Here is a 19,266-nt window from a genome sequence, read left to right on the forward strand (position 1 = left end):
TATTATTTTATGCTATATTATTTATTTTGCCACATTATGATTATAATGTTATACTATTATACTATATTCCTGAAATTAATGAATTATTTTTCTATTTTCCTATATCGCCAAGTATATCGTTATCACAAAAATACCCTGAAATATCGTAATATTATTTTAGAGCCATATCGCCCACCTCTAGTACTGCGTAACTATTGTTTAGTTTTATTTTTCACTTTCATTTATTAATAATCTATATTGTTGTTCTTATCTTTTAATTTGTGCTTTTTATGCTTTGTTTAAACTGTACTCTTGCATTTAACTATTAAAATATCTTTTATTTGTTACAGTTCCACTTATTTTTTTATATTTTATTAATCTTTTTTTTTTTTTTTTTTGTATTGGTTCAGCTCATGTTCATGTTATAAATGTGTGGCATGAACCTGGGCATGAACCAGTCCCGCCATCCCCAAATCCTTCATCCTTAATCACTGCTCTGAATCCATCAGTCCATCATCTAAGATTCAGTCTGGATCAAAAGGGTAGGCAGATGAATGAGTATCGACCTTCTGATAACATCTCTGAAACGGACAGTCTAAATTTATCGCTTTGACATCAAAAAAGGCTTCAGATCTAACTTACAAATTTAGATTCCTACTCCAAAAACACTGAAGCTTTTTAATTAAAATTCTGTTGCAGTCTCTTCACTGGCTCCATGTCTTGATAGGTGGTGTGTGTTAAATAATTTGGTGTGCCTTATGTATGAAAAGACCAGAAAATATACGTTTATTGCTAGTGCACCTTATAGTGCAAAAATATGGTAAATATCTTGTTGTCATGGCATAGGGTGCAATGTCATGCAATACCAGATCATTTTGGTCTTCCTTATGCCCGGATCAGACTACACGACTTTAGCCCGATTTTGACTCGATTTTGTCAGCGCCGAAAAAAACATTGTGTGTGGCGGATCCGAATTTCATTGTCGTGAGCGACAAAGGTCCGTGTAGTGTGACAAAGAGTCAAAGATCAGTAATTTGGGGGCGCCGAGTGGCCCGGTGGTCTAATGCGCTGCCACTATGAGCAGGAGGTCGCAGGTTCGAACCCCCGCTCATGCAGCTTTGCCATCAGCTGCCGGCGCTCAGAGGGAGCAAAATTGGCTCTGCTCCCTCTGAGGTGGGTAGATGGCTATCTCTCCCCATCACACTTAAGGTGGCGCCGGGCGGCACGAGGCGTCTGTGAGCGGATGAATCGGAGCCGAGCCACTGTGCTTTCCTCCGAACGCACTGTGATGCTGCTCAGGCAATGATTCATCCGCAGCAGCTCGAAAAAAGGGGTGATTAACTTCACACGTGTCGGAGGAGGCGTGTGCTCGTCCTCATCCTCCAAGGCTCACGGGCGTCACCGGTGATGGGGACGCACAAAGGGGTGGGACAATTGGATATCCAAATTGGGAGAAAATGGGGAAAAATCTGAAATAAAATGATAAAAAAATATCAGTTTTTTACGTGAGTGACGCTATCGGAGCCTCCGACAAAAAAGACTAGCATATTAGAATTTTTTGTATTTTATCGTCTTGTTTGACGTGCTGCTCTGCAACGCGCTCCCTGACTCTGACCAATAGGAAGACAGAGTGCACAGATGTAAACATGGGAAAAGAAAGTGGCACAGTGCTCCTGCAGTTCTCTAGACCAGAGAAACAGAAGAATAATCTAATAATCAACTAATAATCTATTTCATCAATGAGATATTCTGTTTACAGGCACTGAAACCTAAGTAGCTACATCTTTACTATACCTCAAGTTCTCTCTGGAGTACACAAAACATGTAATGTCCATTTGGATCACCCAGGAGCCCACAGTTGCTTTTCCCCCATTTTATTAGTTTCGTCAGCACAAAAGCGCTTCCATCGGCTTCTGACACAGGTGAGATGTGCTATTCCATGGCCAATTACATTGTCGGACATTGCTTTTGGAGACACTATAAACACTTAGACTGACAGATTATTGCAGGACACTGTTAGGAACCTCTACAGCTCCATGCCCATATCAGTCTACACTTTTATTACTTGTTTATTATTCCTAGTAACCTATTTCTTCATCTAAATAACATTGCAATACAACACTTCCTTCTGAATGCAACCACTGTTTTTATTTATTTAATAATGAGTGTATTTAGTACAAATAAAAAGTGCACTAAAAATCCTTTCATTTTCTAATAAATCGTCAGTGTGCCTTGTAATCCAGTGTGCCTTACGCATGAATTTTGCCAGTCAGGTATTAAGGAGCAGTAAAACCACTCCGCTGAAGTACAGCTTTATACAGAGTTTCAGTTTAGTTCTCCAGCAGTATTAGCATTAGCAGCTAACCATGCGTTGCGCTAGCTGTTTGGCCGACCAGAGGTGAGTATTATCAGCCTGTAACCTGCTGCTAACCCCAACTAGCACTGCTGGAACAGCATTAGCATTAGCTGCTAACCACAGCGCTAGCTCTTTTGCTGTTTAGAGGTAAGTATATCAGACTGTGGTTTAAGAGTTTACCGTGTTAAAACAAGCTATGTGGGACTAGCCGCTAGGTAATATCACTCTAGCTTACCGCAACACTCAGAATTCCTCAGTGAAGCACTGTCAGGTGACAACAGCTAACAGCTAGTGTGTTTTATCCACTCAAATATACAGTTTTCAGAAGTGATATCTATGTAGTTTAACATCCAGTGCTTGTTTGACTTGTCTGACTCTGACTTTTTTTTTTTAAGAATTAAAGTTCTGTTTACTTAAGTAAAACATAGCATCACCCCTGTTTCTACTACTTGTTACTAGTTACTAGTGTCGCATAAAACACGCCTTATAATCCAGAGCGCCTTATGTATGAAAATAGGCCAGAAACAAAGCCTTACATTGCAAAAAAATATTTTCATAACAGAAATATGCTTTAGCGCATAAGTTCTGCATTACTGTGCTTCTCTGTATCTATGTATTTAAGCTTCAGTATCTAGGTTTAGAGGTATTTTCGTACCTGCTAGGGATATTTTCTGAGTGGGCAGTAAAGCAGATGTCAGTTATATATATATATATATATATATATATATATATATATATATATATATATATATATATATGCCACTATATGTCAGTTCCTAATGCACATTTTATATAGCACTAAGTGCACCAGAACAGAAGGCACTAATAAACTTGTGTAAAGTGCAGTACACACCCTCGTCAGGATCGCTGGCCTGCAGTCGTGTCAGCAGGGTTTTGGGAGCAGCACTCTCAAACACACTGGCCAGGAACTCGGTGAAAAAGAAGGACGGTGCATTATCATTCACATCCAGAACAGTGAGGGATATCTCAGAGCGACAGAATAAACCGCCCCCATCCGTAGCCTGGGCTATTAGTTTATAGCCTGGAGTCTTCTCGCGGTCCATCACAGTGGCTGTCTTCAGCTCGCCTGAAAGCCAGAAGAAAAAGAGCAGGAAAATAAAAAACAATAATGAAATAAACACAAATAATCAATTCCCTGTAAGACGTCATCTGTTCCCTGAAAATGCATTAGATGACCATTTTGTCCCTGAGTTATGAACGAACCTTTCAGCACAGAGGCTCTTAGGATAGGTTAGTCTTAGTATTTTCAGATGCTTTAATAAAAAAAAAATATCAGAATAAATATTTATTTTTATTTTTCTCTTTCAGACCCTTAATGCAATGTTTAGTGCAATGTACCTTTGAAATAAAAGGTAAAATAAAAGTTGATTGATTCATTGAATCAACATTTATTTCCAAGTGCCAAAAGAAGGTGAACAGAAAGACCAAATTTTGCTCAATTTGACACAGGCTCAAATAAAGTACACACTCTTGAAATAACCATTTAGGAAACTTAAAAGAAGAAAAACAACTCTAAAATAAAAAATAAAAAATATGGGTTTATTAGGGTCTTGTGTAATTAAATATGCATTAAGATTTATAAATTACATGGTCTTCATTAGTACATCACTGGAGGCCTGTTGTGTGAAAAACTCTAATTATGATTGCATTATTAGTTATAATATTAATAATAAATAACTAACACCTTATTACCATTATTACCCCCCTGTTATTCCAGTTATGCATTACCTAAATCTGCATTGATATTTGTGTAGTGCTTCATGGTTTCTGTGAAGAACATGCAGAATACAGAATCCCATAACTGATGCATAAAAATGTAATCTTTTTTTGCAAAGCTTAATTTATTATCACTTATATGAACCGAGTTTATGCAAAGTGACCACGCCAATACATTTCATCGTAGCCTACTTTATATATTTGCATGAATAATTGATTAAATTACTGTAGAACCAATAGGGACGATAGAAGGTAAGTAGCACGATAGAGACTTTTCTATCGTCCCCACGATATTTATCGTCATATCGCACAGCACTAGCTGCAACCAGTCAAGTCAAGTCAAGTCAAGTAGTTTTATTGTGAATACTTCATATGTACAGGACATACAGAGAATTGAAATTACGTTACTCTCATTCCCAAATTTTACAGCAAGTACAGATAATAGATATAAAAAAAGAGAATGGGAGACACTATGAGTACAATACAGCAGGGACACAAATAGACATACATGAGACAAAAACAAGGTGCAGTGGTGTGGGGGAGAAATAGATATATAAATATAAGTAAAAAGAAATAAGATATATAATCTAAAAGAGTGGGAGACACTATATGTACAAAACAACAAGACACAATAAACATACGTAGACGGAAGACAATAGTGCAATATTGATGGTGATTGAGATGGAATGACAGTATAAATAGAACCCGTATAACAGTAGTGCAAATATGGTATATAGCTTAAGGCTGGTAAAGTGAATGAGTGCGTAGTTCTTAAAGTTCACAGTTTGTGTATTGTGTGTATTGTCAGTGCAAGTATAGCAGTAGTGCAGGTAGGGGAGGATTGGGATGGGGGGTAGAGCAGGAAGAGAGTTCAGCATCCTCACAGCCTGATGGATGGAGCTGTCTCGCAACCATGACATAATGAACAAAAAAAACACTGAAATTGTTTCTTACCAGTATATGCATCCATGTAAAAATCTTCAACCCCTATCCCGAATAGGGAATACTGAATCTCTGCATTGGTGCCTATGTCAAAATCCACAGCCCCGACAGTCAGAATGCCACTGTTGATAGGCACGTCCTCTGAAAACGAGGCTTCATAAAAGGCCTGGAGAAAAAACAAGCACAATACAGTAAGGCTTATTTTTAGACATCCAGCATCACAGTGTAAATCTGAGACTGACCTGAGTAATTCTGCACTGTGCACTACAGTCTAATGTGTATTAGATGTAAACAGATAATTCACCCAGATTCACCTCGTTACAAATGGGGCTATTGTCATTGGCATCCATGACAGTGACCTCCACGATCACCCGGGAAACAAATAGGCCATCGCTGGCAGTGATGTTCAGTAGATATCGATCTTGTTCTTCCCTGTCCAGCGGCTGCTTCACAAACACCTTCCACTCGCCCTGAACCGGAGCCAGAGCAAACTCCCCCTTAGGGTTCCCTCCTGAGCCAAAATAAGACAACATACTTTCAGCATTTCTCACGTAACGGAAAAGAAATATGAGGTAGATATATAGAGGTATATAGACTACTGCACTCACTGCATTTCAGAAGAGAATGTAGTGAAAAGAGGTGTGCCATATCCTATCATACACAATAATATAATCATCCTTTTTAAAACAATAAAAAAATGGTCCCATTTTATAATAAGTGTCCCTAAGTACTATGTAGTTACACGGTAATAATACATGTAACTACAGTGTAACTACTGATGAAGTACACATTGTTACAAATTAACTACAAAGGTACAGGTTATGTAATTACACATGTGTATTAAGGTTAATTTTGACTTGTGTAAGTACACATGTGTACCAGGGTGAGTGTACTTACACATGTAATAGAGCAAGTGTACTTACATATATGGGTAATATATGTGTGTGTGTGTGATAAGTTGAGTGTAAATGTATACACCAGCTATTGTCTAGTATGTAATTAGGGCTGATTGAGTACACACACGTTGTTACACATGTGTAAGTACACTTGCTCTATTACATGTGTAAGTACACTCACCCTGGTACACATGTGTACTTACACAAGTCAAAATGAACCTTAATACACATGTGTAATTACATAACCTGTTCCTCTGTAGTTAATCTGTAACACTGTGTACTTCATCAGTAGTTACACTGTAGTTACATGGATTGTTACCGTTTAACTACATAGTACTTAGGGACACTTATTATAAAGTGGGACCAAATATATATATATATATATATATCATGATATCAGTATAGAGACATATTTTGTATTTATTTTGCTATTTACAGTGAATATTCAATGATGTACTGTGTTTTGTCATATTATTTACAGTCATGATCAAAAGTGTTGGCACACCTGATTTTTTTTATTTTTTTTTTCAGAAAATTAACAATTCCTCCCAAAAAATTAATACAATTCTAAGTTTTGTTATATACGTCTTTATTTGTTTCTTTTGTGTGTATTGGAACAACACAAAAACTGAGAAACAAGTCCAAATTTATAAAATTTCACACTAAATTCCAAAAATAGGACAGATAAAATTACACCTCTAAACTGGAATCTTGGGCAAACTTCTTTTGCTCCAGGTCTCTCATATTTGCTTAATTTAATTTAAATTTCATCAGATAATTTGAGATGGCACTGATGCACCCTGAGCCTACAGGACACCTCGAATTTCTTTAAAACTTGATTGGGTGTGTTTATCCACCATCCGAACTATCTTGCGCTTTGAACCCTTTTATCAATTTTTCTGCTTTTAAAAAATCATTATAATAATAGTAGTAATCATAATAACAACATATTTGAATTAGATTTTTTTTGGATGGCAAATGTATTTCAAATTGCCTATTTGGTTGTATATAATCCATATAGAGTTTGAAGTCCAATAAAACATAAAAATCAAAGGTTTATCAAATTATCACAAAGAATTTATGCTTAGGGCACGTAGTGGCTAGTGATGGCCCTGATTATGAACATCAGCTAAAAGATAAAAAATATTTAAATCCTTTGTTTTTTTAATGTCGCTCTGAAGTAGAGCTTAGATCAGGCCCAAAACGGCCCCGTGAATGTTCTGCCCAAGCCTGACCCGCCCCGCCCCATACACATACAGTCATTTTGAGCCAGAGCCGAAATTAAACATGATCTTCTTTGAGTAAGTAAAGCATTAAAACTGAGCTTTTTTAAACATTTTGGGGCTGTTTGAATGAGCGAAATCTGTTCAGAATGATGTTAATTAACATTGCAACACTGAAGAAGCATAGACCTATTATTATTTAATAGAAATGTTTATCAACAACAGATCTCCGAAGAATTAAAACACAAACAAGGCAAACAATGATCCACAGGCCTAAACATTAGTAAATAAGGCTATAAGATGTCTGAATGACTTTTCTCTAATCTAATGTGATTTAACATGAATTAAGAATAGACAATCATTTCTAAACAAACATATTTTTGTATTGAGCTTACAGTCTATGAGTAAAAACAGTAATAAGGCTATTTTTAAGTCAAGTATGTAATATGCACAAGTGGAGTGTGCACTGCACACTTGTGCAACTTTTATTTAACCCTTGTGTGGTGTTCGGGTCTGAGGGACCCGTTTTCATTTTTCATCAAATGATACAAAAAAAATATTTTTTCTAACTCAAACTCATTGGCATTGGCTCATTTTTTGTGAAAAACATATATCAAAACACATTTTCGATAAACACACACTGTACACCCCCCCCCCCCCCACACACACACATTTATATTACATACAGTATGTTTGGCCAAGGGCTAATAAACATTGCTTCATTTGTAAATTTGAAACTAAACAAATTTTCTACTCATATCTTGAGTTTAATTCATTTTCAATAAAAAAGAGTAGCACTTTTTAAAAGAAATGTAACATAAGAAAGGTAAAGGCCAAATATTAACCATGTAAGCTGTTTATATTGCTTGCAATTTAGGTGAAGCAAGCATGTGTAAAGCATTTTAATGTAAAATTGCTTAATTTTGCTGAATTAAATACAAGTAACAAAGTAAACGAGTAACAAAAACATGAACACCACACAAGGGTTAAAACACAGTTTGATTTGTTACTTTGCTGTATTGCGATTATCACGCCATAGTTTTATATCAAATAAAAAAAGCATTAAAAAACAGATGCCTACCTCACACAATTTTTCCTTGAGCCAGACCCAACCTGGGTCGGGTTCGGGCAGAGAATCTAAGCTCTACTTTGAAAGTATTTTGTTGCCATTTTGTCGGTGATGTGTTAAACAATACTCACTTATTTCCAGCTTCTGTTTTTACTCATGCGCAGACTGAGAGGTTATATCAACTGAGAAATACGATTACTAAGCCCTTCTTATCAGATTTCTTCATCGGATTCTTAGACCTTACTCTGATCTATGAAATCAAAATATGTTGTTTATATGACTTCTTAAATAATCAGATAGTAACTGCAGTAATCTGATTATTAATATGCATATAAACATTCATTCTTCATGCAATCATTCTTCCTTGGTTTTTAACTCTAAACGAACGACCTTAAACTTGAATTCACATTTTCCTGTTTGTTTTTTTTTAGAGAACATCAGAAGTCGAGGACAAAAACATTAGCTCTCCCAGATCTGAGGCGACCGAGCTATTACTGTACAATAGGCACAATTTGTGCTTCAGGTCACCCTGCCCTGTTTTTTACTTTACCTTTTTTTCCTTATCCAGGTCAGTAGAAACCACACCACCAGCCCCTATACTGAGAACCAAAACTCTATAATATAAAATACATCAATGTAGAGTACCAGTCAAAAGTTTGGACACACCTTCTCATTCAATGATTTTATTATTTTTTCCTACATTGTAAATGAATACTGATGTGATCCAGACTATAGACCGTTTCGATGAGGAAAACAATAACAAAGCTACTGCGCATGTCTCTTCCTTCGGCGCTTCCGGTGGCGCTATTTTCAAGTATACAGCTGTCAAAATGAGAGCGCATATTTCGCAAATCTCCCGAAAACAGAGCAAACATATGGTCAGAAATTGGTAAAAAGTGATCAGACCTCTTTTCCTGATCCTTTTGATAAGGATTTAAGAGGGAAGTTATTTTTCCTCTGATTTAAAACGCTTCCAGAGGTGACCTACCCAGATGTGAATCACTATATTGTTGAAACGGAGGCAGTGAAAGCGCACCGCAGTTTGGACGCATATAATTACTTTCTCAGTGGAAAAGTTGGGAATATTTGTTCCTGTAGTAGAGAAGCATCACTATAGCGTATGGTGAGGTTGTAGCGAGTCAAACGCTATCCAACACGTCCTCTGCATGACTTATAGATAAGAAGGAGGGAGGAGTTGTGAGCGGACACTGTAACTGCAGGCAGGTCAGCAGTGTGAAAAACGAAAGCAGGCGTGTTTACTATGGAGGACCAAAAATGACGTAAGTATAAGTAAATAAATTTTGAAATAAATAAATGAATAAATAAATAAACGTTGACATTAATAAATGCACATATAAATGAATAAATAAATATATAAATAAGAAATGTATTTATTAATTGATTTACCTATACAATTATTTGTGCATGTATTTATTTATATATTTATGTATTTATTCATTTATATGTGCATTTATTTATATATTTATTCATTTATATGTTTATATTTACAACAATATTAACAACTGCAGTTCTGCTATTGCTCCACTATCCCAAGGTGTTCCCCAAGGCTCGGTGCTTGGTCCACTACTATTCATACTTTACATGCTTCCTCTCGGTAACATCATTCGTCAGCATGGCCTTCATTTCCATTGCTATGCTGATGATGTCCAGCTTTACATTTCTACCAAATCCATCACTACTGCATCTCTTTCTGTTCTGACAAATTGCCTCACTGAAATAAAATCCTGGATGAAAACCAACTTTCTCAAATTAAACTGTGATAAATCTGACATGATTATTATCGGTCCGAAATCCCTGACAAAAAACACAACAAACTTCCAGCTCACGATTGACAACTCTACATTGTCTCCTTCCTCAAACATCCGTAATCTTGGAGTCATTTTTGACAGTAATCTTTCATTTGACAATCATGTAAATCAAATCACAAAATCTGCTTTTTTTCATCTAAAAAACATTGCACGCCTTCGTCCATCACTTTCCTTTTCCTCCGCTGAAACCCTGATCCACGCTTTCATTACATCTAGAATTGACTACTGCAATAGCATTCTTTACGGCACATCTAACAAAATCTTAAATAAACTTCAATATATTCAGAACTGCGCTGCACGTCTCCTCACTCGTTCTCCCTCCCGCGACCACATTACACCTGTCCTCCAACAACTTCACTGGCTCCCTGTCACTCATCGTATTCAATTCAAAATTCTTTTATTTACTCACAAAGCTCTCCATAATCAGGCCCCTCCCTACCTCACTGACCTGCTTCATTATCATACTCCTTCCCGTTCACTTCGATCATCTGACGCCAATCTACTGTCCATTGGTAGAACCAAGCACCGGACCTGGGGCGACAGAGCTTTTTCCATAGCTGCCCCCTCCCTGTGGAACTCTCTCCCAAAACACCTCCGCGACTGCTCTGATCTTCCCACTTTTAAATCTCTCCTCAAAACTCACCTTTTCAGATCTGCTTTCAACGCATGATGCAACATTTCTATGTCCCTTTCCTTTTTTCCTTTTCTTCATCTGTTTTTAATCTCTTTAAATTTAAATTTTCTATCTTTTATGCTTTGATTGTTTTGCTCTATTTGATTTCTATTGTATGGTATTGATGATGTTGGTGATGATGATGTTGATTATTTTACTATGTATTTTCATATTGTATTTTTTATGCAATGTAAAGCGTCTTTGAGTATCCTGAAAAGCGCTATAAAAATAAAATGTATTATTATTATTATTATTATTATTTATTTATTTATTTATATGTGTATTTATTTATACTTATGTAATTTTTGGTCCTCCATAGTTTACTTGTTTAAAGAACAATTTGACCTGATTTTCAATGTTTGTGACTCTCAGATTAGGTGAAGTTTGCATTCATGTTAAATTAAAAAGTTACGTCCACTGTTTTGAACGCTGTTTACCGCTAAACGGAAGTGTCCTAGGAACAGCGACGTCACTTCCTACGCTCATGAATATTCATCTAAAACGGTCTATAAAGGAACACATAAGGAATCATGTAGTAACTTAAAAGTGTTAAACAAACCAAAATACTCTGTGAAGCTTTTAGGTGTCTCTTATCTGAGGTGTTGTTAACTTGCGGGTTCTGATGCTGGTAACTCTGATAAACTTATCCTGACCAACAGAGGTAACTCTTGCTCTTCCTTTTCTGGGCCAGTCCTGATGAGAGCCAGTTTCATAATAACATTTTTGATGGTCTTTGCCACAAGTTTTTTAGATTGATTTACCTTCATTTCTTAATATAATATAAATGATATAATATATAATAATATGGATTAGAACTTTATTTAAATAGAGCTATTCACTGTATACCTGTAACTCTACCTCTTCACTACTTTACAACTGATGCTCTCAAACACATTAAGAGACAAGAAATTCAAATAATTAACTCTTGACAAGTGTTACTTTAAAGAATCTGAAATACAAAACATATTCTGATTTTTTTTTTTTACCTTTTTTTTGGTTTAATAAATAATTCCATGCATAACTTTAACTCTGTAAATTTAAGGTGTGTCCAAACTTTTGAGTGACACTGTATATATTCTGTTGTTTGTTGTTGTTTATCTATTTAGAATGATCTCTAGTTGCCACTCAAATAACACCATCATCCCAAGGGAGAGAAAACAGTGTGAAAGGAACAAAGAACGGAGCAGAGAGAGAATGTGTGAGTGTGTGAGAAAAAGAGAGAGAGAGAGCTAGAGCTAGAGAGAGAGAGAGAGAGAGGGCAACAGAAAGTTAAATAAAGTTTTCTTCCTGAGCGAAATGCATACATTTCCATATCTCACTACTGAAGCAGTTTTGGGGACTGCAGGTTGGCGATATGTCCCTAAAATAATATCACAGGATTTCAGGATATTATTGCGATAACAATGCTCTCGGAGATATGACAAAACCCTAAATATTATTTAATGAATATTTCATTTTAAGAATATATCACTGCAACAAAATGCATGTTAAAGATATGTATTTATAGCAGTTTCGAACAGTCAGTAGAAAGAAAATATAACTTTTCTATTTGGTAAACAACAATAACTTGCCAATAATAGCAATGTAACAAAATGTCACATCCCTTTTGAAAACAACCATTGTAGATGTTTGTGTGCTGAAACATTCACCCAATGCATGTATATCGGTAAATATCCGCTAAGTAAACCAGTGCATCCAGACAGTCACCCGCAACTGGTGTGACACCTCAGGTACTCAGAGTTATTAGAAAGCTACGCAATACACTGAGCTTAATTCTGACAATCTGCTCACTCCACTAAATGGGTTTTAAACAAAGGATGTGACACATAAAACAGATGGCTTTTCACGCGCATTGTTTTTGCTCCCGCGGTTCATTAAATTAAACCCTTTCAATGTGATTATCTTTTCCTGAAAGCCTCCAGCAGTCATAAATCATGGTCTGGTTTTATACACACCTGTAATATGGAAGCTGACGAGTCTGTTCTGATCCGAGGTGTCCCAGTCTCGAGTGCTGAGCACCGACACGACTTCTCCAATTGGATCACTCTCCCTTATGGCACCTCGGTAATAGCCCCTCTCGAAGGTAGGAGGGTTGTCGTTAACATCGGCGATGGCAACAGTAACAACAGAAGTCGAAGAGAGGGATACAAGCTCTCCCAGGTCTGAGGCGACCACACTGAAGGTGTACGATGGGCACAATTCATGGTCCAGGTCATCTAGCGTGGTGATCCACCCTGTTTTGCTATCAATTGCAAAGATAGTGCCAGTGGTAGAGGCTCTGCCTGAAGTCCGGTCCTTCTCCTGGTTCAGGGTTGGTCCGAGGCTGTAGGTGACCTGCCCGTTTGAGCCCCAGTCAGGGTCCAAGGCACGCACCTGGATGACCCTCGTACCTATTGGCATGCCCTCCATAACCATGGCCACGTAAGAGCTAGTCTCGAAGGATGGCTTGTTGTCATTCAAGTCCAGCACTTTCACTTCCACGTCCACGACCGACATTGATTCGACCAAAGCTTGCCTTATGGTGGCAGAAACTTTGAAGCGGTAGATGCTGACCTGCTCATAGTCCAGTGCATTGACAAGCCTGAGAAGCCCAGTCTCTCGATCAACCATAAACGTTCCACCTTGGTTGCTCTCAATCGTCTCTCCGTTGACCACAGCGAAGGCTCCAGTCTGACCTGGACCAAGGTACACAGAACCTAGAGCCGTCCCAACAGGTGTATCCTCAGGAACAGTGAAGGAGTACTGAGGCTGAGTGAACGTTGGTATATTTGCATCTGGTGGCAAGACATGGATGAAAGCCGACACCAACGAGTGCTTAGCAGGGACTCCGCCATCTGTGGCTTTGACGAAAAAAGAAAGAACCGTTCCTCGTAAATGAGCCATGCTTCCTTTTGTGACCATCCAACCACTGTCAGGCTCAATCTCTAGAACATCCACTAGAGGAAGTCTTGCCTCGCTGTACAGGGAGTAGCTCACTCTTCCGTTATCTCCAGCATCTGGGTCCTGAGCCTGGATCTGAGTCACCAGAGAACCCATAGCTACATTAGCTTTGATGCTAACCCTATACTCAACAGCCCTGAAGCGTGGTGCATTATCATTTTCATCTGTTAGGATTACTCTAACCGTGCAGAAGGACACTCGCCCTCCTCCATCAAGAGCCATTACAGTCAGCACAATGTCCCTGTTCACAGGATTCTCTCTGTCTAATTTCTGGGCAGTGGTGATCACTCCATCGATCCCTATGCTAAACTGAGTCTTCCCAAGATCATTGATGAACGAGTACATGATCTGACCAAAAAGCCCTGAGTCTTCATCAGTGGCTCGCACCTGGATAACTCTGGTTCCTGCAGGAGCATTCTCTCGCACCTCTGCAAGGTAAAACCTCTGGCTGAAGACAGGGCTGTACAGGTTCGCCCCGAGTATACGTATGTTCACCTGCGCTGTACTAGTGAACACTCCATCTGATACGGAGACGTTGAGGATGTATGCTGGCCTTATGGTCTGTCTGCGTTGGTTGGACAAAGAGATGACTCCTGTCTCAGAATCCATGACAAAGTTCATTCTGTCATCTCCAGAGAGTATGCTGTACCTTAACCTGTCAGCATCTGATGTGTCTTTATCAGAAGCTTGGAGACAAGTGACAAAGTGTCCCCTGGGAGCCAGTTCACTGATAAAAGCTTCATAGAGTGGCTGGTTGAAGGACGGGGGGTTGTCATTTGTGTCATTCACCGCGACAGTGACCGTGACCTCGCTACTTTGGGCGGGGGAGCCGTTGTCTGTCGCCCGCACTATGAAACTGTAACTCTGGAAAAGTTCATAGTCCAAGAGACGGGCTGTCAGGATAAGACCACTGCTGCTGTCAATGTGGAAGTAGGCAGTGCTGTTAAAAGCATCCGAGAGGATCTGATAGCGAATGGCGGCATTTTTTTCAGAGTCCTTGTCTGTTGCTGAGAGCTGCACCACTGCTGTCCCTATCATGGTGTTCTCTGCCAGTTTTGCAGAATACGAGGACTTCTCGAAGATGGGCGCATTGTCATTAACGTCTACGACAACAATGTCAACATCCACCTCAGATCTAGCTCCAGTGAGGGTGTCTGTGGACCGGACAGTGAGCCTGTAGTAGGAGGTAGACTCAAAGTCTAGGGGGTAAATGACAATAATCACCCCTGTGTCAAAACCAATGTCAAAATTTAGAGAGGAATCGCCATCCACAATGGTGTAGATAATGTTCTGACCTTCAGGACTTGTAGCATTAATGCTTAAAATAGGGGTGGACACGGCAATGTCCTCTCTGACAGAAATACCATAAAAAGGTTTGTCAAAAACAGGCATTGCTTTGTTAACAACTGTAACTGGAAGCTCCACCGCAGTAAAGAGCGAAGGGTAGCCTGAATCCCGTGCAAGAATGACCACTGGGTACTCGACATTGGACAGGTCTGCAACAAAGGCTTTTTTAAGAATGAGTTCTCCTGTGACTCGGTTGATTTCAAAATGTTTGTGCTCCTCCTTGAGTTCGTAGGCAACCTTCCCATTCAATCCCTTGTCCAGGTCAGTGGCTGATACTTGGAATATGGATGATCCACGTGGCGCATCCACTTGCACTGCAGCATAGTACGGAAGACCTACAAACTCAGGAGGATTATCATTGACATCTTCCACTTGCACTCGTACAGTCACTCTGGCTACCCTCAGTCGGTCATACTCCCGACTCACTTCCACCACCAGCTCATAGAACTCCTGTTCCTCCCGATCAAATGGGATTCCAGTGGTCTTTATGACCCCAGATGTGGGTCGAATAGTAAAGCGAATCCCTGCGTTCAGCAGCGCATACTTAAGTGGCTCGTTCAGACGGTTCCCTATAGCGCTCACCACCATTACAGTAGATATGTTGGAGGTGTTCTCCAACACAGTGGAGGAGTATACAGGCTGACTGAAGAGAAGACCACTGTCCATAGCTTCCCGGACTAGAACTGTCACAAGAGCTGTGCACGAGTATCGTCCATCTGATGCCTTTACGTTAAAGCGATAACGGTCTTGGGACAGTTTGTTGTTCTTAACCGTGAGGATGCCAGAGTTTAAATCAATGGCAAAGAGCTCCAAGTTGTTGTCGGCCAGAGAATAGATTAGGTCAGAACTCAACTTCATGTCAGGATCAGATGCTTCTACTCTCAAAGCTTCTACACCAACATAGGTAGGAAGAAGTAAGACAGTGTCATAGGCATCCTGAGAAAACTTTGGAGGGGAATCATTTACATTTATCACCTTGACTGTAACCTCAGCTGGGCTTTCTGCGGTTAACTGGGGAATACCACTGTCCCTCACATTGACACGAAAGAAAAAGCTGCTAAACGTCTCGTAGTCCAAGTTGGCAATTGTTCTGACTGATCCGGTGCCAGAGTCCACAGTAAAGAACATCTTAGCCATGTCTTCCACAATCTCAAACACCAACAGAGCATTCTGGTTCCTATCAGCATCAGCAGCTTGGATCACCAGGGGACTTCCATCCTCTCCTAGGACCACGCTGTTGACGGGGGCTGCCTCGCTAATGCTCCCAGAGTAGCGCAGCTGTTTAAAAGCTGGTGGATTATCATTCTCATCCACCACCTGGATGTTCACTGCGGCACTGGAAACATTCCCTGCCATGTTGACAGCCTCGATCGCCAGCATGTACGATGCTGTGACCTCAAAATCGAGCGTTTTCTGAGTCGTGATCACTCCTGTGTATCGGTTGATTCGGAATTTTCTCTCAGTGTTCCCTTGCGTAATGTCGTAAATGAGTGCCGAGCGGCTGATGGCACTGATATTGGTCACAAACGTCCCCGCAGGCACGTTCTCAGTAATCTCAGCCTGGTACTCCAGTTGGGTGAACTTGGGGCTGGAGAAATCTGAGAGCGTTATGGAGATCCTGGCAGTGGTCGTGGCACTTAGCGCTGGAGAACCTCCATCTGTGGCTCGCACAGTGAGGACGTAATGCCCGACAGATGTGAGGTCCAGCTCTCTGCCCACTGAAACGATGCCAGAGAGCGAATCAATTCCAAATGCCCCTCCAGTGTTGCCTGAAAGAGAGCAGAATACCACACGGCAGAAAAAATAGGTCACTTCCAGGATAAATATGCTGTAATAACTCATAACTCCACAGACTGTCAAAAGTAAGAAAATAATGCCACAAAAAACAGACTCATAATTTTTTTTTTTTAAGATAAGCAAGAGGAGAAAAATTGGATTTTGTACATAAATATATATAAATACATAACAAGCATATATCATTGCTGTCACACCAAAAAATATATTAAATATCATATCTCATATCATTTCTGACATAATTGAAATCCTGTGGCTATCCTGTACATTGTGTCAAAACAGCATGATGAATGCATCAAAAGAAACTGTCCAAAAAAAAAGTCGAGTAATAAATCTTTTTATATTGACTTCCATTCAATATAAACTCACCAGCTTCAATTGAATATATCAGCTCCCCGTTTCTGCCGGTGTCTCTGTCCAAGGCCGTGACCTGTATAACAGGTGTCCCAGGAGAAGCTGACTCAATTACCACCCCATCATACACTGTGCGTGTGAAAAATGGACTCTGGTCATTGGAATCTTCAACATTCACTATGATACGGGCCAGGTCTCTGTAATATGGGAACTCCTGGTCTTTTACCTATAAAATAAAGTGGAACAAATAGACATAGGACAAAAAAAGAACAATTAAAAAATAATAATAATATATTGAAAATTTGTGGTGCACCAGATTATAAGGTGCACTATCAATGAATGTCTATTTTCTGGTCTATTTTCATAAACAAGGCGCACAGGATTATAAAGCGCATTTTTTAAAAGACACTAGTAAGGAACAGGGATGTCACCATGTTTCCCTTATAATTCAGCAGGTCTCGGTGGTGGTAGTGGGGGTTAGTAAAGCAAAGTAAAGTAAAGCTAATAAACAAAACTGTAATTCTTAAAAAAAAACCATTATTTTTCAAAGTCAAACGAGAGCTCAATGTTAACTTATACAGATTTCTCTCCTTAAAATGATTATCTGTTTATTTACAGTAAGCTTAGATTTCCACATTTCTCCAGCACTAAGGCTGGAGCATTAGCATTAGCGTTAGCAGTTAGCAGCTAATTCTGACCGACAGAGCTACACTGAGAAGTGTTCTGTTAAGCCAGGGGGATATGAGCCAGTGGTTCATCCAACGTAGCTTGTTTTAACACAGTAAGCATGCAGGCAACATTTAGATATACTCATCTCCGAACGGCGAAAGAGCTAGCACTACAGTTACAAGCTAATGCTAATGCTGCTCCAGCAGTGCTATCTAGAGTTAGCAGCAGGCTACAGGCCTGAAACTCCTGTATAAAGCTGTACTTCAGCAGAGTGGCTTTACTGCTCTTTACAGCCTGACTGGTAAAATTAATTCATAAAGCGCATCAAATTATAAGGTGCACTGACGATTTGTGCGCCTTATAATGTGGAAAATACGGTACTGAATATTAATTTATGGACATTTTGTAATTCAATAACCACAAATAAAACGTTAAAGTTTTGTCACCAGAACCAGCCAGAGACAGCTGGATAAACTCAAACTTTTTATTTTCTTATCAGGGAATTAGCAAACTCAAATTAAAGAGTTTTTCTTCTGTAAAAGTAAAAAACAGCGGTTGGGCGGGGTTGGGGTTTTGGGGTGGAGACTGAGGGAGGAGCAGGGCGGGGGAAGGAGGAAAACACGTCTCCTCAGCAGCACCACGTGCTCAGCAGCCCCTCCCCCGGCCATGTGGCCGAGTCTGCTATCCTACAGTGCTGCTTTACTGCAGGGCTGTGCATTACTGAGAGCGTTCGTTGGCTCCGTTAGTGCGCGCACCGAAATATCGCGGTTCTTCCGGGTGTATCGAACCGAAATGGCCACACCGAACGATTCGATGAAATACCGAGAACCGTTGCATCCCTACTCACCACCCAAATAAAGATTATAGAACTACAAAATGCTCCTTAAATATACAGAGCGGAGCTGATAAGATGAACAGCAAGTACAGAAACAAGAGAAGAGGAGATGCTAATCTCATGGTTGATCATTGTAGCTGCATTCCTTCCTAATTTCCAGTCCAAGCGCTTCACTAAAAAAGAACCAGAATAAGTAAAAAGAAAAAGTTTTAAGCAAGAAAACTCCACAAACAAGCTTTCATCCTTTTGTTTTGGTCTGAAATCTGCTCTGCTTATGACAGTAAAAAAGAGGGGGATTATACAGTACAGAGCTCATAAATAAATAAACACAGAAGCCTTCAGGAATTTACTGTAACTAAGGAGCATAAATGTTGAATTTTCGCTCAGAGCGTAACAAATTTTATCTAAACAAACAAGTACGATGCAATGGGACTATATTTATATACTGCTCTAAAACACACTCCTTTAATTTAATGACTGCCATCTTGATTCTACACTTATTATCCATCTCATCAGCTACACTGATCATATAGGAGCACTTTATAATTCTATATATACAGACTGTAGTCCTGTATCGTTCTTTATTATCCTCCTTTCACCCTGTTCTTCCATGGTCAGGACTC

At 39.3% G+C, this 19,266-nt stretch overlaps 1 protein-coding gene across 1 annotated transcript in view; it reads right to left on the minus strand.

The window, feature by feature from the left end:
- LOC103030555 (protocadherin Fat 3) overlaps positions 1–19,266 on the minus strand; it is a 179,299-nt gene that overhangs the window by 68,574 nt on the left and 91,459 nt on the right. Inside the window, exons 9-13 of the mRNA XM_049468961.1 lie at positions 17,155–17,365; positions 12,660–16,760; positions 5,329–5,525; positions 5,027–5,180; positions 3,189–3,422 (exon numbers count right to left, since the gene is read on the minus strand). Coding sequence (XP_049324918.1) covers positions 3,189–3,422; positions 5,027–5,180; positions 5,329–5,525; positions 12,660–16,760; positions 17,155–17,365 — 4,897 coding nt within the window. The remainder of the gene's footprint in view (positions 1–3,188; positions 3,423–5,026; positions 5,181–5,328; positions 5,526–12,659; positions 16,761–17,154; positions 17,366–19,266) is intronic.

The sequence above is a fragment of the Astyanax mexicanus genome, chromosome 20 (assembly GCF_023375975.1).
Source record: "Astyanax mexicanus isolate ESR-SI-001 chromosome 20, AstMex3_surface, whole genome shotgun sequence".
Taxonomy (NCBI): Eukaryota; Metazoa; Chordata; class Actinopteri; order Characiformes; family Acestrorhamphidae; genus Astyanax; species Astyanax mexicanus.